General features: G+C 38.2%; 2 protein-coding genes across 3 annotated transcripts; one reads left to right on the top strand and one right to left on the bottom strand.

The window, feature by feature from the left end:
* The first annotated feature begins 1,535 nt into the window (after positions 1–1,535).
* On the top strand, positions 1,536–4,170 carry zbtb2a (zinc finger and BTB domain containing 2a). Its single transcript, XM_079853995.1, has 3 exons — positions 1,536–1,910; positions 2,587–2,769; positions 2,868–4,170. Exons 2-3 carry the CDS (start codon positions 2,597–2,599, stop codon positions 4,012–4,014), a joined length of 1,320 nt encoding a protein of 439 aa, XP_079710121.1. The 5' UTR covers positions 1,536–1,910; positions 2,587–2,596; the 3' UTR covers positions 4,015–4,170.
* A 128-nt stretch (positions 4,171–4,298) lies between these two features.
* akap12a (A kinase (PRKA) anchor protein 12a) lies at positions 4,299–21,467 on the bottom strand. 2 transcript variants are annotated; one of them, XM_079853929.1, is made up of 5 exons: positions 21,337–21,467; positions 16,037–16,199; positions 13,943–14,042; positions 5,658–13,775; positions 4,299–5,577 (listed from the first exon to the last, which is right to left on the bottom strand). In XM_079853929.1, the coding sequence occupies exons 2-4, from the start codon at positions 16,145–16,147 to the stop codon at positions 5,698–5,700; spliced, it is 8,289 nt and encodes a 2,762-aa protein (XP_079710055.1). In that variant the 5' UTR covers positions 16,148–16,199; positions 21,337–21,467; the 3' UTR covers positions 4,299–5,577; positions 5,658–5,697. The 2 variants fall into 2 exon arrangements, with proteins under 2 accessions (XP_079710055.1, XP_079710054.1); XM_079853928.1 differs by lacking the exon at positions 21,337–21,467 and having other exon boundaries at positions 16,037–16,415.
* Positions 21,468–21,974: the final 507 nt, after the last annotated feature.

The following is a 21,974-nucleotide window of genomic DNA, read 5'->3' as shown; positions in this document are numbered from 1 at the left end:
TGATTTTAAAGAGTTATTGGATTTCATTCACTGTTGAATCTATGTCCTGATGGAAAATCCAGATTTAGCTGACTGCTGTGTTTTGGAACATGCTGGTTTTGTGGTGGTCATTAGCTAGTCAACCATCTTTAAACAGCAGTTCAATAAAGCCTGGTTTAACAGACAGGGCTTAGATTAAACCAGGATTAGGCCTTAGTTCAATAAGGACGTTTAAGTAGCTTTTATAAACATGCCTTAAAAAAAAACATTTCTGGTGTGCATCTTGAGACTATTTTAAAGGGGGGGGTACAATGGTGTTTCGTGTATTCAGAGTTGTTTACAGTGTTAAAGAGATGGATTCTCATGCTAAACATGGCCAAAGTTTAAAAAAAATATTTTGAACGAATAACGGAGAATTTCTGTGCCGAAAATCTTACTTCCGGGTTGGTACAAGTTTCGGCTGTTTTTTTTCGATCGTGGATCTAATGACGTAGACGAGAGTGGAACAAATCCTTATATGAGCATTTCTCTCGGAAAAGCGCTTTTTTAAAGTCGACATTTATGTGATGAAAGTCGAGTCGCTGATGACGTCATTAATGAACAAATAAGCCTGAACCTCGAGCCGAGACTCGGAACACAGGTTGCCTTGAGCACAGCTGTGGCATATGACAACGCTCCTTCATAACAGCTTACCTTTATCAGTAATTGTGTCTTTGGGTCGTTATATTTCTCACAGATTTCTGCTCGTTCTAAATCAGATACAAATAAAGTAGCACAGTAAAGATTATATTTCACTCTCACTAATTCTAAACTATTTTATTGACAAATCACAGAACAGTGTTGACAATACATTTCTGTGCTACTGAATGTTTCTGTGTGCGTGTGATCTGCGCGTGATGTCTGAGCTACTGTCTGTATGTGTGTGCGTTATAATGCAGCAGCCCATTTAGAACAGCGATTAACTTACATGTACAATAAGAAAAGAAAAAAGTGGACTTCAAAAATGTCCTATCCTGTTGCACCCTCTAATAGGCCATGAATGATCAGCGACTAGTTGACTTAAAGCACCATGACAGTATTAAAGTGCACATTATTGAGAGCTTGGAGGGGGAATCTGTTGCAAAGATCAGCCGAAATCTGTTACTTCTCTTTACTCTTAAATATGTATTATCATCAAACTTTTTTACAGACTCTGATACGTAAAAAGACAATACGTAAATGGCATACTGTACACACAAACTCACAAAATATGAATATTGTTCACCAAATTTATTCTAATCTCTTCTGATTCTCATTCTCTAGAGGTTTATGACCATTTCTAGATGGAAAATCATCAGGAAAGTGACACTGATAGCCCTCCTCAGGAAATGCCTTTAGATATAAACTTAAGTAATATTTAAATAGCTCTGAATTGTGCACAACTCTTCAGATGTTGCCTTGTTGCCAATGGTGTGAAACTTGGTATCATAATGGGGTTGTACTTTCGTCATCTCCAATACTGCTAAAATTTCTCCACTGATTTTTACTTCACAAAAAGCTGCAATAAGCTTTCTAATGTGGTCAAGCTGGTTTTTTGGAACATTGCAACACAGATAAGGTCTGCCATCATAAACTGGATTTTCCAGCAGGGTGTTTTATATTTCAGACATTTATTCACCATTTATTTCACTACTTAATGCTGCTCAGATTTAACTGCTAACAAATACACCATGACGTGACGTCATGTGATGTTCTAATGCAGCTGATTGATCAGCCTCTTGTGATTGACAGCCGTTCGATCCGGCGCGCGCTCGTGTCATGTGATTCAAACTCTCCGGAAAACAGCAGCGGATCACGACTGACTTGACTCGCACTACTTCGGCGGAGAAGCTTCCTCCGCTTTTCAGCCAACAAACCAAACTGAATAAGGCATTAGATTTCTTGAAAGAACGGTAAGTGACGCCTCAATGGTCTTATTTGAAACAAGTGTTTAATAAACCGGTTGTCGGCGTTTTTACCTTAGTAACGATGAACTATTGATTGCTCACGGATCTTGTCTGAAAATGATTAATAATTTGACCGTTTTCTTCACATGGCTTTCGTTATCGGAAAACGAACATTTTTTAATCCCTCTGTTTATTTTCGCTCATTTATATGTGTTACGTTATTTTATTGGGTTCATTGCTCGAGCGCGTGTTTCCTATTTGTCCGAGAAAACTTTTGTACTCGGAATTCACCAACATGGGCGGGGCCTCAACAGTCAACACACACACACAAACACTCACCCACACACCACACACACACACGCACACACACACACACACGTAGTAGTCTCAAAACCTATTTAGATACTTAAGCCACACTTCTGCCAATTTAACATGTAAAATAGGACATTATGTAGTCCTCATAGGATGTTTTTACATTTTGAATATTTTGCAGGTGAGGAATGTCCTGACAGGTAGGTTAGAGAGAGATGGAGGTGCATGTGCACACACATACTAAATGTAGTTTTGGCGACCAAAAATGTAATAAAATATTTAATGAGGAGCAAGATAAATTGATTGATCAGGAAAAATCTTTTGAAAAACTGATGATTTTTTTTAAATTTATTTTTAAATGTGTGTTTAGGTGGGGAAACATGGACTTGGCACATCATGGTCTTGTGCTTCTGAAGCGTCTCAATGCTCAGAGAGAGTTTGGTTTCCTCTGTGACTGTACCGTGGCCATCGGAGATATACTTTTCAAAGCCCATAAAGCCGTTCTCGCTGCTTTCTCAAATTACTTCCGTATGCTGTTCATCCATCAAGACAGGTAAAGTGAACTTGATTGCAAAAAAGTTCTAGTACATTAATTACATTATTTCAGACGAGACCTGGATTTAAATGACTCTTTCTGCTTCTCCTTTGTAGTGACTGTGTTCGACTGAAGCCTTCAGACATACAAGCAGATATTTTCAGCTACCTGCTTAACCTAATGTACACAGGAAAATTTACCACACAGCCCATTGACCCCCTTCGCCTTGAGCAGGGTGTAAAATTCCTGCATGCTTACCCCTTATTACAGGAGGCAAGTCTTCTTATAAACCCAGAGTCCCAGTATGTACCTTTGACAAACTCACTTTATGGTATACAGATACCTGATCAGACATGCAGCCGACCCAAAATAAAATCCAAAGGGGATGTTTATGCTAAAAACTGTGAAATCGCCGGCCAAGAATTTTCTGAAATGGATTATAGATCTCCACAACCTGTCGGCATAGAGTCACCCACCCAGAACCCTGCAGCCACAGTCGTCCAACACCTCACATATGGCATAATGAGTAGAAGTGCTTCCTCCAGAAAGAATTACGGCTGCAATTATTGTGGAATCCGTTTTAACCAGAGGTCCAAGTTGAAGGAGCATCTACTTATCCACACCAGCCAAGCAACTGAGCCACAGATGTCGTTCATGCAAAATGGTCACACTATTGAGCTTGAAGGTCAGGAAATGGAGGAGGAGCTTTTGCATGCTGACAGTGATGTTATTAGTGATACCGATCAACAGGTGTGGATGGAAGACACCCCACCGCCCTCTGAAATTGCTGATATAGACAACATGGAGGGCACAGAGATGGGTCGTGAAATGAAACGACGAAAATTCGAGTGTCCGACCTGTGCTCGCAAGTTTATTCAGAAGAGCCACTGGCGTGAGCACATGTACATTCACACAGGGAAGCCGTATAAGTGCAGTGCTTGTGGAAAGAACTTCTGCAGAGCGAACCAAGCGTCTCGACATGTTTGTTTGAGTCAGGACGTAGACTCGTACATTATGGTCAACAAACAGAGTTTGGTTCTGTGTGGTGGAGAAGACAACAGTCAGGTGGAAGCTCTCTTCCAGTCTTCAGAAAGACCATATAAATGTAGCATGTGTGCAGCTCCTTTTGCAAGTCCTTCAGAGGTTCCCAAACATCAGTGTTTGCATGAGAGTGAAGCTGTACCATTGGCGGAAAATTCAATGGGGGAAAATCAAAATAAGGACTTAGAAACAACTACTCCTGAAGTGGCCAGTCCTTCTTAAAATGTCATGCCAAAGCAGTATTAGTCTAAGTGCCAATATGTAACTTTTTTGTGTTTAAAGGTCCACTGCATTTTTTTTTCATGCTTATTTTTTTGTTTTGTTACTAAAATGTTGTTTGTGAATTTGTTTGAAACTAATAAAATGCCAAAACTATATGTACTGTTTCCCATCAAAACAATTCTGAGTTGCTCCATCCTGTTGCACAAAGTTAAAAAATAATCCAGCGTTTTATCGAGTTGTCTTCTTATAAATCATAAGCCAAACATTGGTGAAGTATATTTTTTATTTTATTTTTTATAAAAACTTGAAATATAATTTGTATTAAACCATACATTTTGAAATGTTTTAAAATACAAGAACAATACCATACTCCTGTATTTAGTTGATTGTTAATATTACAACTTCTTCAAAGATGCATAGCCTGGATATTCAAACACTTCCTTCCTTGGAATATATTAGAATAAGTTAAAATGTTGATATCAATACTGTAATGCCTTATTCTGTCAAGCCAGATGCTTTCAAACCCCCATAATACAGCAAGGCAGCTTGTATAATTTTAACAAAAATGCAAAATAGTTTAATGATCATATGGATTACAGAGTATATTGATCTTCATTATATGTAACATTTATATATGTTAAGTGCTTCTCTGGGGGGGACAAGCCAGTAATTGCAAAATTAGTTTGCATGCTTTTGATGCTAACAATAATCACACTTTCTTGAATTGGCCGTTTCTGTAAATTAAACATAATTTGTAACAATGGCATATTGCAATATGGACAACAAAAATAAAACATTTGTTTGATCAGATTTTGACTTTGTAAAATATCTTTGTAAAACAAATTAAACAATCTGTCATTTTCAGTGACCGATTCTGACCGTATACTGTCTAAACCTCTCTTTGATGGAACGTGATTGTGAAGTTTAAAATTGCAGTGCTTATTTATAGCTTTGGTAAAGTGTACATCATGTTTAGAATGTCATAGAAATTCCCCATAACAAGAGGCATATAATGGTTCAAAATAAATTAACCTTTGACCTCTTTATTATTTAATTAGTACATATCTTAACACACCAGGCAACTGCATTTGCCTTCAACAATGACAATAATTTTCCTAAACTAAACATGCCAAACTTTCAAATCTATAGGATGTAATGCATGTGTACAAATGTTTTATATTTTATATCAAAACTTTTCATTTTAGATATGCAATACAATGTTATATTATGTGTGATAAGCTTACTCTAATGTAAGAATCAGCATATAAATAATGCATTGACAAATATCCTTAGTATGAATATGACAAAATAGCTGCTTTTCAAGGGTTTCATATGTTGACATATTTTCTGTCAAAGAAAACGGAAAATAAAAAAATAGAAAATAAAAAAGTAGTGATTGATCAAAGAACAGCCTATCTGCTGAACAGCTAAACTTGATGGAATTTTAATGATGCAATTTTATTTCTCAGTGGTTTGGTCATTTCTTTGTTGTGAGAAATGTGAGTCTCAGGTGAGCCTTTTCCAAGTGTAAAAAGTTCTTATCTTTCCTTGATAAATTTGCACCTGAAATCATAAAATCATTGTTATTAATTTCAAAGAAAAAAATTCCTGGCAGCTAAATGCAATATAAGGAAATCACTTACTAGCTCATTAATATCATTCATTTGGTTTAGCATGCCACTCTCAAATTGCAGCATCAGATGCTTGTTTAGCAGCGGTCTCTTGGGGTGTACCATCTGTGTGTGTCACTAGACCCAGGGAATCTCCAATATTATCTACAGCATCCTCCCACACATCATCCTCCACCTCTGACTGAGGTTCTGTTGAAGTAACAGGCTCGTGCTGCAAGGAACCCGTGGCATTTTCTTCATGTAAAACTGGTGTCTTTACCTCTTTTGCTGCCACAGGTGGTGGTGGTTCAACATCTTCAGACACAACTGAAGGCTCGGCCTTTGCTTCCTTTTTTTCCTGTTCAACCACCTGCAACATTGCTTCCTTTACCTCTGGTGTCTCAACAAAAAGCGATGCAGCTGCTACTCCTACAACTGGGCCAATAGCTGGTGTCACCATCACAGGGGCTAAAGCAGACGTCTGTGTTGCTGGTGTTTCTTCAACAGTAGTCACAGGAGGTGTCTCCATCACAGTCACAACTGGTGTTGCTTTTACCAAAGGCACGACTGGAGTTGTTGGTGTCTGTACTATCTGCTTTACAACCGGTGTCTGCATGGCTGGGGTCACAGCAGGTGCTTCTGCTACTGGAACTACAGGCATTGGTGTCTCTGCCAGGGACACTGTTGGCTTTACTGCTAGAGTTTCTACTATTGGACTCACAACTGATGTTTCTACTGCTGCAGTCACTGCTGGTAGAACTACTGGAGGTGCAGCTTCTTTTACAGTCACTGAAACCAGAGCTGGTGTCTGTACCACCGGGATCGTAACAGGTCTCTCTACTACTGTGTTTGCAGTTGGTGCTCCTACTATAATTTCTTGTACTAGGCTCACAACTGTCCTTTCTGCTATTGGAGTCACGGTTGATGTCATCATCACTGGGGTCATAACTGGTGTCTCTGCCAGTGCAAATGAAGTTGGTTTTACTACAGGAGTTTCAACTACTGGGATCACAGCTGACGTTTTTGCTGCTGAAGTTTCTGCTGGTGTAACTGGAGTTGCTGCTTCTGTTACAATTACTGAAATCTGAGCTGGTATTTCTACCACTGGTGAGGTCTCTGCTACTGCAACTGAAGTTACAACAGGTGTTTCTGCTGCTGAAGTCACTGATGAAACAACTACTGGAGGTGCAGCTTCTTTTACTGTCCCTACAACCTGATGTGGTGTCTGTACCACTGGAGTCAAAACTGGTGTCTCAACCACTGCAAGTGGAGGTGACTTTAACACTGGAGTTTCAACCACTGGTATCACAACAGGTGTTTCTGCTGCTGTAGTCACTGATGAAAAAACTACTGTAGGTGCAGTCTCTGTTACCATCACAGAAACCTGATCTGGTGTCTCTACCACTGGGGTCACAACTGGTGTCTCTGCCAGTGCAACTGAAGTTGGTTTTACTACAGGAGTTTCAACAACTGGGATCACAGCTGACGTTTTTGCTTCTGAAGTTTCTGCTGGTGTAACTGGAGTTGCTGCTTCTGTTACAATTACTGAAATCTGAGCTGGTATTTCTACCACTGGTGAGGTCTCTGCTACTGCAATTGAAGATACAACAGGTGTTTCTGCTGCTGAAGTCACTGATGAAACATCTACTGGAGGTGCAGCCTCTTTTACTGTCCCTACAACCTGATGTGGTGTCTGTACCACTGGAGTCAAAACTGGAGTCTCAACCACTGCAAGTGGAGCTGACTTTAACACTGGAGTTTCAACTACTGATATCACAACAGGTGTTTCTGCTGCTGTAGTCACTGCTGAAAAAGCTACTGTAGATGCAGTCTCTGTTACCATCACAGAAACCTGATCTGGTGTCTCTACCACTGGGGTCACAACTGGTGTCTCTGCCAGTGCAACTGAAGTTGATTTTACTACAGGAGTTTCAACAACTGGGATCACAGCTGGCGTTTCTGCTGCTGAAGTTCCTGCTGGTGTAACTGGAGTTGCTGCTTCTGTTACAATTACTGAAATCTGAACTGGTATTTCTACCACTGGTGATGTCTCTGCCACTGCAATTGAAGATACAACAGGTGTTTCTGCTGCTGAAGTCACTGATGAAACAACTACTGGAGGTGCAGCCTCTTTTACTGTCCCTACAACCTGATGTGGTGTCTGTACCACTGGAGTCTCAACTGGAGTCTCAACCACTGCAAGTGGAGCTGACTTTAACACTGGAGTTTCAACTACTGGTATCACAACAGGTGTTTCTGCTGCTGTAGTCACTGCTGAAAAAGCTACTGTAGATGCAGTCTCTGTTACCATAACAGAAACCTGATCTGGTGTCTCTACCACTGGGGTCACAACTGGTGTTTCTGCCAGTGCAACTGAAGTTGGTTTTACTACAGGAGTTTCAACTACTGGGATCACAGCTGACGTTTTTGCTGCTGAAGTCACTGATGAAACAACTACTGGAGGTGCAGCCTCTTTTACTGTCAATACAACCTGATGTGGTGTCTGTACCACTGGAGTCAAAACTGGTGTCTCTGCCAGTGCAACTGAAGTTGGTTTTACTACAGGAGTTTCAACTACTGGGATCACAGCTGACGTTTTTGCTGCTGAAGTTCCTGCTGGTGTAACTGGAGTTGCTGCTTCTGTTACAATTACTGAAATCTGAGCTGGTATTTCTACCACTGGTGATGTCTCTGCCACTGCAATTGAAGATACAACAGGTGTTTCTGCTGCTGAAGTCACTGCTGAAAAAGCTACTGTAGGTGCAGTCTCTGTTACCATCACAGAAACCTGACCTGGTGTCTCTACCACTGGGGTCACAACTTGTGTCTCAACTACTACAACTGGAGTTGACTTTACAACAGGAGTTTCTACAACTGGGATCACAGCTGACGTTTCTGCTGCTGAAGTTACTGCTGGTGTAACTGGAGTTGCTGCTTCTGTTACAATTACTGAAATCTGAGCTGGTATTTCTACCACTGGTGATGTCTCTGCCACTGCAATCGAAGATACTGCTGGAGTTTCTACTACAAGGGTCACATTTTGTTCTGATGCTACTAGAGTTACAGCTGATGTAGCTACTACAGAAGATACAATCTCTGGTACTGTCTCTGGAATTATAGCTGGTATCTCAACGACTGGTGTCTGTGTCACTGCAGCTACAGTTGGTTTTACTGATGTGATGGAAGCCACAGGAGTTTTGATTACTTGGCTCACTGTTGTTTCTGCAAATGGGGTCACATCTACTGTAACTTCTTCTAGAGGTACAGTTTCTGTCATTGAAGCAACAGCTGGAGTCTCCGCCACAGATTTTACAGCTAATGACATTATCACTGGACCTAGAGTTGGTGACTGTACTGCTGGGATCTCTACTAGAGGGGGCACATTCGTTTTTTCTATCACAGCTGGTGTTTCTACGTCTGTGATCACAACTGCTGCTTCTGCTACTGTAGTCACTACTGCTACTGAAGATGCAGCCACTGTTACTTGCACTGAACCAAGATCTGGTGTTGCTACCACTGGAATCACATTCTGTATGTCTACTATTGGGGCCACAGCAGTCCTCACAATCACTGATTCAACATTTGGTGTTTCTGCTGCTACAGTCACAACAGGTGTGTCTTCCACTGGTGCTACAACCATTGACTCTTTGCCTAGAGTTACAAATTGTGTTACTTCATCTAGAGGTGTAGCTGGTGTCACTACCACAGAAATAGCAGTGGGCATCGCCTCCACTTGTTCTTTGATCACTGTTGTCAACACTGACGTGTCAGTGTCTATGTTTTGATTCTGTGGAGTTACAACAGAATTGAGAGTATCAGTCGTCTTTGCCTTTGTAGTCTTTGTAGATGTAACCACTGGTGTTTCTACTTCAAGTTCTGTGACCACTGATGTGACAATAGGTTTCTCCAGTTCCAGTTCAGTTACTACAGCTGTCTCAACTTTAACTTCTGTTACCACTGGCATTTCAACCTTCGGTTCTGTCACTTCAAGTGTCGCAGCTCTGAGTTCACTCACTACTTGTGTTTGTATCTCAGAAACAGAAATGTCTGGCATTTCTTCTGTAACTTCAGAGCTAAATGGTGGTACCTGTTCTATGGGCATTGCTTGTATTTCATCTTTAATTTCTGCCTTGTCTAACTGTAACTTATTTGACAGTGTCGTTTCTATCAACTGTTCAAGAGGTTCACATTTTATCCTAACGTCTTCATCTGCTTCATTCTTGTGTTCACTCACATTACTAAATTCCATTTGTGTAGCAGTATCGTTTTGTGCCAGCACTGTGGTTGCAGCCACTTCAATCACAGTCGGCCCTGAGTCATAACTTTCTGGTTCCGATTTGGGTGCAACAGCCATTGTAACCTTTTCTTCTGGAACTGCTGTTTCTTTCATTAATGTTGATGTCATTGCTGAAGCCTGGTCACCATCTATTGCTTCAGCATGAACTACAGTCATTTCAGATGCATCGCCCTCTTGTTCTGTTGCCGTCGGTAGCTCTGATATTGCGAGTGCCTGTACTACTGGTTCAACCACTGTAAGTTTCTCTTTCCCTGACTGTTTTGTTGTATTCTCAATAATGGCAACCATCTCTAAAACTTTACCAGTCTTAATATTCTCAGTTGTCACTGGTTGTTCATTCTCTTTGGGCGGTTCTGGACTATGTTTGGTGTCTTCACTGCACTCCTCTGTTTGAGAACCCACTATTTCTAGAGGTCTTGCTTCAACTTCTGCCAATGCTGTCTCTAGAGGTGTCAGTATGATTTCACAACTAGTTTCGAGCTCTGCTGGTGTTTCTGTGTGCTCAGATACATCTTTTGAAAACCTAGGAACAACTGTGTGTTCTCTAATTTCACAAACCATCTCTCCATTTTCAGTATCCGCATCAACAGTTATTTCAGGAGATTCATCAGTAGTATTTGTATGAGCAGAAACATCTTGATTGTCTGTTTCATTGGTTTCAGTATTTTCTAAAAGTTGCCCTTCTTTTACAGCAAGTTCCTCTACCTCTTTTAGAAATATCCTGTCCATTCTGTCACTTGCTCTGTCATCGCCTTTGTTATTATCCATATCTGTATCAATGTCTTCTTTATAGATCTCTTCAGCCTGCTCAACAAATACAGATTCTGGAAGTGACACCTCCTTGGCTGGTATCTGTTCTCTGGCTAATGATTCATCTACAGCTTCTGGAATGTTTTCAGCCATTTTCTCGCTGATCTCCTCTACAGTCACTGCTGAATTACCTGCTAAAAAGACTGCATCTTGTACACCAACTTGTATTTCACAGACATCAACTTGTATTGATTCAACTTCTTCTTCTATATTGTCTTCTAACTCCAGTGTCTCTGCCACTATGTGATCTGAACTTATAATACTCTCTTTGCTTTCCAGACACTCCTCCACTGAGGCAATCATTTCAATCTCTTCCTTAGGGACATCTAAGGCTTCAGCGAGTGCAGCTTTCTCAAACTCAGCAGGTGACAATTCAACATCTGGTAGCTTCAGCTCTTTTTCAGGTTTAGCAGCTAATGGTTGTTCGTACACAGGTTCCTCTAACTCTGGATACAATGGACTCTCTGTTTCAGGACCATGGGTGTAGACTGACATAACCTGATCCAGCCCAGCTTCACTTTGCATTGTATCAATCATTTGTCCAAGTTCAATACCAGTTGTACATTCCTCTGTTTTGCCCTCCGTATGAGTCTCCTCTGATTCTTCCACTAAAGGCTCTGCCACTAATTTAATGACTTGCTCTACGTCCAGCTGAGTTTCAGTGGCAGATTCTTCTTCATTCTCAATTATTTCCTGATACTCAGTCTTCACATCCTTGATTTCAGCTTCATAGACCTCATCTGTCTCAAGTCCTGCAGCTTCAGGTTCATCTGTAAAGTTATCAGAAACTAATTCAGTTGGGACAGCATCGCTCACTTCAGGTATTGCCTCCACTAAGTGTACAGGGAGATGCTCTACAACAGACTCTATTTCTTGGGATACTAGGCCTGTACATATTGCTGTTGCCTCAGTTTTCTTATGTGGAACCAAAACCGTTGTTTCCTCTGGTGTGTATGACTGCACAATATAAGGTGAACATGACACGGCCAGAGATTCTTGTCTTTCATCTTTTGTAGTTACCGATTGAATACCTGGAGTCATGCAGATAGATTGAATAGCTTCCTGTAGGATCACATCTGATGTTTGTACACCATATTCAGCCGACACTGGTGTAACATGTCCAGATGTCCAGGGTGATTCAGTTAGTTGCGAGACTGCCGAGACCATTTCAGTAGTTTCATCCCCAGTGAACTGTTCACTTGCTGGTTCTGGGGCAGTGACCGCATCAGCTGTCAACTCCACAATGTCCTCAGATAAAGTGTCATCCTGTGTTGTCCACTCTGCAGATGATACTGGTGTTACAATGCTTTCCTCAATGATGCCTTCCTCTGGTATATCACTCAGTTGTTGATGTTTGCTCACAAAGTCTGTGAGTTCTTCAAAGTCCTCTGATAGACCATGTATGACTGTTGGTCCAGTGTTACTTGAAATTTTAGCTGCAATTTTGGGCACTAAGTCATTGGATGTGTCCTGTTCTAACACTTGTAATGTCATCTCTGGTTTCTCATGTTCTATTGTTATTTCAACTCGTTGTTCATTCACCTCCTTCAGACTTTCAGGCTCAATTATTTCATACTCAGACAGGGGAATGATAGCTGGGGTTTCATCATCTTCATCACCTGTTTCATGATCCTTAGCAGCCTCATCTGAGGACGTTTGTTCTTGCCTTGCTTCCGATTTTTTTTTTTTATGTCCTGGAATAAGTTTCTTCATAGAAAATGAATCGTCTTTGTTCATCTCACTGTCTGAAGGTATCTGCTCAGGGGTACTACTTTCTCCAGTTCTGACCTTTCTCTTTGGGGTGACCATTTTTTTAAACGTTTTCCATGTGGATCCCATTTCTCCCTCTGCAGGACTTCCTGTTTGTTCATTAGATGATGTGAGATGATCATAATCACCCTCAAAGGAACTTCCAAGTGGAGACTCAGTTGTTTTCTCATTTTCTTCTCTTTTGTCTGCCGTTTCATCCTCATTTGTCCTCATCCTAGCCCTTTTTTTAGAGGAGCCACCACAAATCAGTGCCTCCCAGGAAACGGTGGTGTCAGATTTCTTTTTGGACTCTTGAGGGCTTACATCAGCAACCAGCTCCTCTTCAGCAGGTTTTGGTTCCCCAATCACTGGTTCCTCCACTTGCCCTTGCTCTGTCAATTCCAAGAATGGCTTTGGCTGTTCAGAGACTTGTTCCTCGGCCTCGATCACCTTTTCTGCAGCTTTACTTTCTCTCTGCTTTCTTGTGGAAAATTTCCTAAAAAGTCTTTTAAGTGGACTTCCTTGTACCTTATCTTTCTCTAGAACATTCAGAAGCTCTCCTTCAGGTAACAACTTGTCATCGTCTTTCTCCACTGCATCTTTTTCTTCCTCTGATAAAATATAAGGGATATCAAGACACATGCATTTACTGTCCTCATGTTCAGCCTCATCTGCATCAATTTTCTCGAATCTTTTGAGTTCCTCTTCCTTACTCTCTTTCTGTATTTCCTCTTCTTTCTTTCTTTTTCTTAAACTGGCAAAGATACCTTGTGTAAAGAATTGCTTGATTGGTGACATTTGTTCCTCCGGCTCAGTTTCTTTTGCCATTTCTTTATCAGGGGTGTCCTCCACATGATGTTCCACTAACTTTATGTCCGGATCCAGCTCCGTTTCATTGTCTGTTTGTTGAGAGGGTTCTGCTGCATCAGGCTGGGAAAACGCCTCACTTTTGTGAGAGTCGTCAGTCGTGTTTTCATTTGCTGCCACTGCACTGTTCTCTTGAGTGTCATTGGAGTCCTCTGAGGGACTTGCAGCTCTTTCTTCTTGCTCATTTGCTTCAGTTTTTTCACATGTGTCTTTTTTTAGGGTAAACTTAAATCCAACAAATCTGAAGATTTTTTTGAAGCCAACTTCATTGATATCATTCACTTGGTTGTCCTCCTTAGGTTCTTCACCATCCGCATTGACCATCTCTGTGCTCTCATTCTTAATGTTTGGTTGAAGAGCATCCATTTCCTGAAGGTCTTCAGTTGTTTCTGTGCCATCTTCTTTCAGAGTGACAAACCCTGAGCCAACTAACAAGAAAGAAAGAAAGCTAAGTATGTATGCTATAAATATACATATACACAGTATAAAGTATTTGTGCTTGGATATTTACTACTATATAAGCGCTGTTTTCATTTCAAATTGGAAACAATGAGGGAGACAATTAATTGAATAGCAATAACATATTACCACCTACCATCTTCAAGTACTCTTTCCTCAAAGTGGCCATTTAATTCATCTGCATGGCTCCTTGTCTTTACATTCAAATTGGAGATCTGTCCATTTTTCTGTAACAACTAAGCAAAAGACAGTACAAATTAAGGAGTGACCAACAAGTTAAACAATGGATTTAGCTCTCCGTCCTTATGATTCATAAAGGAACAATAAATAACGTTAATTTGCATTGTACAAACATTACACACAATAAAATAATACAAAATTATGCTATAAAATGTATTAATGTCTATTGTCTCAAAGTATATAGTAAGACAATGAATAATGAACAACAACATACTCAAAAGGTTATGGTTAAAATCAGTTGGCTCAGTCAGGCTAAAAAATTTTTTTTTTAAAAAAAGTATATAGTGACAGATTGAAGTTAAGAAATTCCCCAAACATTTTTCAAAGGTTATCACAATATAATTTGACTACATTTGCTTAATGTTAACCACATAATCACAATGTAGTTTGAAGGAGAGGTCCCTTGGGATAACTAACAAAACAAAATATGTTATCCGAGGAATCCGAGTATCAGATAGCTCTCCTTTGACTAAAAGCCATCTCACAGACTTCCTGTTAAACCATGGCTGACCTCAGCATGTTTTACATGGAAAATCAATGCACCCAGTACAGTAAGGGAAAATTCCATCAATCCTTTGGGAATAAGAGCACTACAAATATCCCTATCCATTAATGTGCACACATTATTACAAAACAACTGACAAACCCAAACAGAGTTGTGTTGTGATATGTTAAAATAAACCGTCTTTCAAAAAACAAAAGGAAATTGCATTTTAAATTCTTAACCTTCACTTTTAATACAATAAAATAATTCAGATGAACAAGAAAACAAACATCAAAGGCCAAACCAGTAATTCAGTCCACATGATAAGAAGCAGTGTAGTAGTGATGAAACACTTTTAAATCTAATTTAAAGTTTAGAGTCCGGGTGTAAAAGAGTATACCATATATCCTTTGCCAGCCATTGGGGATGCATCAATTATTAGGGTTACTGTATTATTCTTGGCACTTGGCAGATGATTTGTATATGTGTGTGATTTTACCCAAATATGTCTACTCCTGCAGTTCTCATGCCACAAGATGACAGATTCTTCCTCAATGTTTTTCTTGAAAGTAAAGAACCATCCAAAATAAAGAAAATATTCCATAGAATTTTCCTGAATCTGAATTCACCACAGAGATATTTAGAAATATATATATGATTTAACATAAAATTAATGCAAATCTCAATAATTTGCTCTCTTAAAAACTAAGATAAACTATCTAATCTGAACTACCATGACCTAATGCAAATTTTGTTCACTAAAGTGTATTTAGGCCAAACACCTATAAATAGGACAAAGTCACCTCTTCCTTTCAACTTTTGACTTACTGCAGGTAAATAGCATTTATTTTTTGACATTCATCCCCCCCCCCCCCCCATAAATAACTAATAAATTTAGTACATCAATCAAAACACTATCATTATAATATATATAGAGAGAGATCAAATGGAGATTACAGCTTTAGTCTCAAAATTTTCTTATGAGAAAAGCAATGTCACATGTGTCCACTCTACAGTTTCAGCATAGATGTCAACAATGTCTCAAACTGTGCTCAAATTTGCACCAAAAAACACTAAAACACCAAAGTCTGCAATCAAACCTCATACATGAAGTCACATTTCTCACTGAATGATCAAGACTAAATTAACTGCTATCCCCATTCATTTTATGACTCTTTACATTCACTGTCAACAAATGTCTAATCTGAGTGTATTTTATGTATCCCTCAAGGAGAAACAAGGAAAAAAACATAACTAGGAAATCTCTTCTCCCGAGGTAAATAAAAAAGAGCAACCACTGAGCAATAATTTGATCCTCTGTCTACCTATCAAACATTCTTAACATATGTATGCTCTGCATTACCTCAAAACTGCTATCTAGGTTGGCAGCTCGCTATGTTTTGAGATGCAGCCTGTGCGTGTCCTTAGATTCAGAGATCGTGTCTTTGAAAGTTTGTGAAGCATTTCTCTGCAAGCAGCAGAGGAGACTGATTTGATGTATTCTACCTTGTCATCGGCACTGCCGTCCCCCTGAGCCTCGCTCGCTGCTGCAGTGACCGCGAGTTCCTCCGCCTCGTCCTCCTCGCATCTGCCGCTGGATGATGCCGTAGCTCCCATTTCACAAGCCTTCTCGCCTTCTCTTCGCTTTCTTCCCCTTCACCCAATGTAACTGCAAAGCGAAAGGGAGGATATCCAAAGATGAGTGCTGAGCGGTGGTCGGACTCAGAAGTGATGCAGTTTGGCTCGATACAAACTCTTTTAGGACGCATCCTTCCTGCATCACATGAACACACTGGCACGCCTCGACGGATCAATGGGAGAGAGAACGAGAGTCCTGGGATGACCTAGGGACAACCACTACAATGAACGTATTTATCTCGTGATTATGCTTCTCTATTCATCGCATGTTTTTATGTATAATCCAATATTGGATTAAGGCGAATTAACCCATTTGTGCCCAAATTTTTCTGAATGGTTTCATGCATATAATCCTGTTAATAGTGTCCTATGTGAACATGTTCTGCATTTATTTTCCCCAGGTTTTTTTTTTCTTTCTTGAAAATCATATTTGAATGTGCGGCAACTATAGTTGCCGGTGGGCAAATATGTTGTAGCCTATGCACCCCTTCAATGTAAAATATGAATAGGAGGAGAACATTTGGCATTTATCTCAAAATTAGTGCTTTCAACAGATCAATCTTTATTCATAAACAAATTTATTATGTATAAAAGTCGAAGAACATTTGATGCAGACCCAAAAAAAACTGCATCTAGCTTATAATCTCTTGAATATGAAAACACAACAAACAACAAATCCATTTGCCTTAACCATTGTGCGCTGTTCAGGGTCTTTTTGACCCACATTTCTGACTTTCATTCATGGGGATAACATGGATAATTTGACATGGTTAAGTGTTTTTAAAAGATTTTTGCCCATCTTTTGGAAAATGCTGTTCTAAAAGTAACAATTTATCACTTTAACCAGTAGATGGCTGCAGAGCACCACTATTTGCTATTTGCTTTTTGACTAACTGAAAGACATCTTTTCACAAGTTTTTCCAGTTGTACTCATATCTACATATAATGAAATCACAATTATAATAATAAAAGTTACTTTTTCTCAAAGTTTAGGCACTTTTTGTACTGAAAAAAAAAAATGTTTTTCAGTAGTGTTATATTATGATTAGAATCAAATGAATTTGGATCAATGGACAAAATTCATCCTCAAAATCAGAAACAACACAGAACACACAGACAGAAATGAAGTGGCACACTTTAAATTTGTAGAATTATATGAAAAACAGATGTTTGAAATAAATGATAAACTCTAAAAACTCCAACTTTTCTCTTTGTAACATCCTGATCAGGTTTGATTCTAATCATAATGTAACATTATTGAAAAACTGATTTTTTTCAGTACAAAAACTGCCAAACTTTGACAAAAAGTAACTTTTATTGTTATAATTGTGATTTCATTATATGTAGATATGAATCTAACCGGAAAAACTTGTGAAAAGATGTCTTTTAGTATGAAACTTTTAGTACTTTTAGAGCTCTGCAGCCATCTACTGGTTAAAGTGATTTATTTATTTTTTTACTTTTAAAACTGCATTTTCCAAGATTTGGCCAAAAATCTTACACTAAACCATGTCAAATTATCCATGTTATCCCCATGAATGAAAGTTAGAAATGTGGGTATTTTATAAGGCACATTTTGTATTAATTTTTCTTTTTTTTTTTGAACATTTTGTGGAGTAAAAATGTCCAAATGCAGAGTAAAAACATTAATAAACTGAGTAAAATTACATTTGTTTAAAATATATATATTGTTACAAAATAACATTTTGTTGCCTGGGGTCTCTCAGACCCCAAATAGCCTGACTGTAAACCGCAAATGAACAGCGCACAAGGGTTAAAGTTGTGGAACATAGTACAGAACAAAGTGCAGCCATAACAGGGCATTGTGTATCAAAAAGGTAAATGAAAATAAATAAATACAAATAAATAGAATGAAGAAAAAAATATATCTATATAGAGATGTCATTTAAAGGGTTAAGTTATGTTTATGCACTAAACAAGACCAATAAACTTGATTTATTAACCTATTAACACAGTATACCCCATTTTCCCATGATATATGTACTTACAAGGCATTTGCCCACCGGCAACTATAGTTGCCGCTTGGACTTTTGACTAAGTATACAAAAAACTATATATCTCTTTTAAGATTTGTTTTGTTTGGCTGATTCTAGAGACCTTCATGATTATGTAGATATATATATGTCAACAAAAAATACTTATTAGTAACATGAAAATGACCTTTCTTTGGGAGGGTTTGCCTTCGCCATGCTTCCTGGAAATAGGGGTAGGAAGTTGACAGCCTCATGTGACAGGGAGGAAGTGAATACCTTTTTTTTTTTCTTGAAATCCTTTATTTGGTTGTTTGCTTGCATTTCATTGAGAAATAAAACATGGACAACATCTAGAAAAATATTTACAAAAGGAAAATGACAACTATGTACTGCGGCAACTATAGTTGCCGGTGGGCTTAAATGGGTTAAAAGCTTGTGAAACAACTCATAACGTATGTGGAATAACTATAGCCTAAATGTTTTTTTTTAAAATAAGATAAATGTTAAGTTAATTTCAAAGTTGACAAAATGTGTTCTCATGTGAACCTTTGAGGAAAAAACACTTCCTACATGCAAATGTATTTTTTTGTCATATAATTTGTTTTTAAAGCAATTAAACTGCCAAGAAATATTTTAATGTCAATGTCTTAATATTAAATCCAATTAATTATAGGCTAATTAAAAAGAGAACTAAAGCAATCAAAGGTCAAGCCAGAAATTCAATTCACTTGGCCCACTCGATTCATAAATGAAATGGCGAAAAGTATGTGGACACTCCCTAATTATCAAGTTTGTCTATTCCAGTAATCCCAATGAAACAAATATAATGCTACATTGCTACAATATAATTATGTGCTTCTGATTTTGTTGTAATTTTCTGTTGTGAATGGCAATGTGTGAATGACAAAGTTAGGTCCATGTAGAAATTAGGGCTGTAACGGTTCAAATTACTCATGGTTCGGAGTGTGCTGTGTTCAGGGAATAAAGGACTACTGTCGAATAAAAAATAAGAACAAATAATCCAACTACAAGCAACAGCACAAATAAATAGGGTGAATTAAGGGTGATTGGGAAAGTTTTTGAATTTCAGCAAGATGTTAATTAAATGGATGTGTTACACTTTTATGTAAACTGAGCCTAATGGGGGCATTATTTGGATGAGATGTTGGGTGCCTCCATGAATTAACTGTTTGATAAACGCATTTAACCTGCACAACGGACCATTCCTTTAATGGAAACATGCATATGGTTTATTACAACACAATCAGTAAAAAAAAAAAAAATTAACTATAATGTTTCTATTTTCAGAATTTGGTCGTTTTATTTGAGCAAAATCTAGCTAGTTCATGAATATTTTTGTGGTTGATTAGGGCTTACATAAATAAAGAGGTTGGGAACCACTGATTTAGAGCATACAGAGCATAAACAATGGTTCTCTATTGCAAGGTTAATCATTTTCTTAATTAGCAAAGCCTTTAAGCACTGTCCCAATCACCCAAAATCATACTGTCCCATCCACCCAAATTGTGTTTGGGTGGATGGGACAAAATAAAAACAACCTATTCTGAAAATAGAAACATGATATGAAAAATTTTTTTTTACTGATTTTGTATCAGTAGTGCATCATATTCGTGTTTACATCGAAAGTTTGTACAGTATAGTAGCTATACAACAATTTTAGGACTTTATTATGAAATCAACAAAAGCTAATGTAATTTTCCTCAGTTCATCACTTACAGGATGTCACAGCAATAAGGGCATCCAATTTTGATTATGTGGTCTCACAGCTAGGGCTCAGCAAAAAAAGTTTTTATTTTCACTCTGTATAGTTATACTGTCCCATTCGACCGTATGTCCCAATCACCCTTAATTCACCTACAATAGTTTTCAGGTTTTTCAGGTAGCCGAGGTCTATCAGTGTTCAATCAAATGTAAAACAACATTGCATATAATCTTCACTGTATAAATTAAATAAAGATTAACCATTATTAAAGTTACAAAAGCTATTCAGTCAAGAGCAGTGAGTGATTTTCTTTTGTTATTTGTGACCCTGGACCACAAAACCAGTCACATGGGTAACTTTTTTGAAATTGAGATTCATACATCATCTGAAATCTGAATAAATAAGCTTTCCATTGACGTATGGTTTGTTAGGATAGGACAATATTTGGCTAAGATACAACTATTTGAACATCTGGAATCTGAGGGTGCAAAAAAAAAATGAAACATTGAGAAATCTCCTTTAAAGTTGTTAATTTATGTTCACGACTGTGCAGCATTCACTCACAAAAATAAATGTTTTATATATTTACGGTAGGAAATTTACAAAATATCTTTATGGAACATGATCTTTACTAAATATTCTAATGATTTTTGGCATAAAAGAAAAATCAATAATTTTGACCCATACAACGTGTTGTTGGCTATTGCCACAAATATACCCGTGCGACATGTGACTGGTTTTGTGATCCAGGGTCACATTTAACATTAAAAACTCAATATTTGCACGCTTTCTGTGTTCGTGCTTTGGATTAGTGCACACACACATCTTCTCATAGCGTGCACGCGTGTCTCTTTCGTTTCTTGCGCTTGAATGTTTAAATTTGGCAGATTGGAAGTTTAAACACAGATAGACACTCTCATCTGCGTTTGTCAGATTTGAGATGAACTGTGGTGCAAGTGCGTGCAGAACCGTGGGTGGAGAATGGTACGGTTAGATTTTTTACAGAGAACTGTTACACCGCTAGTATAAATTGCTTGTCGAACATTTTAAAAGCATGCAAAAAGCATGAATCTAACTCTCCTGGGAAGGCCTTCCACTATCTTGAAATTGGATGCTGGGATTTGATCCCATTTAGACATAAATTAAAGGAGTTTCAAATGATCCTGAAGGTGTTCAGCAGGGTTCAGGTCTGAGCTGTGCAGGCCAGTTAGTTCCTCTACACCATAAAGCATTTCTATTACTGCCATACTGGGACAGAAACGGGCCTTCCTGCTTAATAATTAAAGCCCATACTCTAATATTATATGATGTATAACATTAAGATATGTCCTCACAGAAATGTCTTGAAAAATCAAACTGCTCATTATAAGGGGGTATCCATATACTTTTCACTACATACTGTATGTGGCTCAAATCTAGGCCTACTACTCACCTTTCAAAGAACAACTTACTAGTAGAGAAGTATGATGGCTGAAAACAACACGGCCCTGAACTGCTTTCCATCAGCAGAGTCCGGACAGCTTGTCAAATTGATGGAGCACCATGTACGGAACATCTACAACAGAAAACCCTTTTTCTGAATGCTGTGAATGGAAGCTTGGGAGAAAGTTATTTCAGTAATCCCAAACACAAGGTAAAATAAACATTGGTGTGGCTCAAAAACAATGAAGGTGAATGTCTTACAAAAGCCCAGCCAAAGTCCTGATCTTAATCTAATTGTAAATCCATGCAGCACTATTTACGGATGTAGGATTTGTAATTCCGTGAAATAAGAAAATGAAATAAAGGTCTCCAAACATCTGCAAGACATATTTTTTGTCTGAATTAAAATTTTAATACATTTTTGTACACTGTAAAAAATAATATATATGATCAATAATTCATGGCAACATATGTTTTTACATTACTTTAGCTTTAAAATAATTTCAACAATTTCAACTCTTTTTATTTGAGATATCTTTATATAGTTATATGAGGTTCAACAGGATTTTCCAAGTCAAATGAATTTAATATAATTTAAGATGAATTGATATGTACAGCCAATTTTATTATACAACTATTATATAATTTAAAATATAACTATAATTTT

This window comes from Squalius cephalus (genome assembly GCF_949319135.1).
Source record: "Squalius cephalus genome assembly, chromosome: 20".
In the NCBI taxonomy this organism is placed as follows: domain Eukaryota; kingdom Metazoa; phylum Chordata; class Actinopteri; order Cypriniformes; family Leuciscidae; genus Squalius; species Squalius cephalus.
The sequence above is the reverse complement of the archived record's forward strand: the minus strand, read 5'-3'. Positions and strand labels throughout refer to the sequence as shown.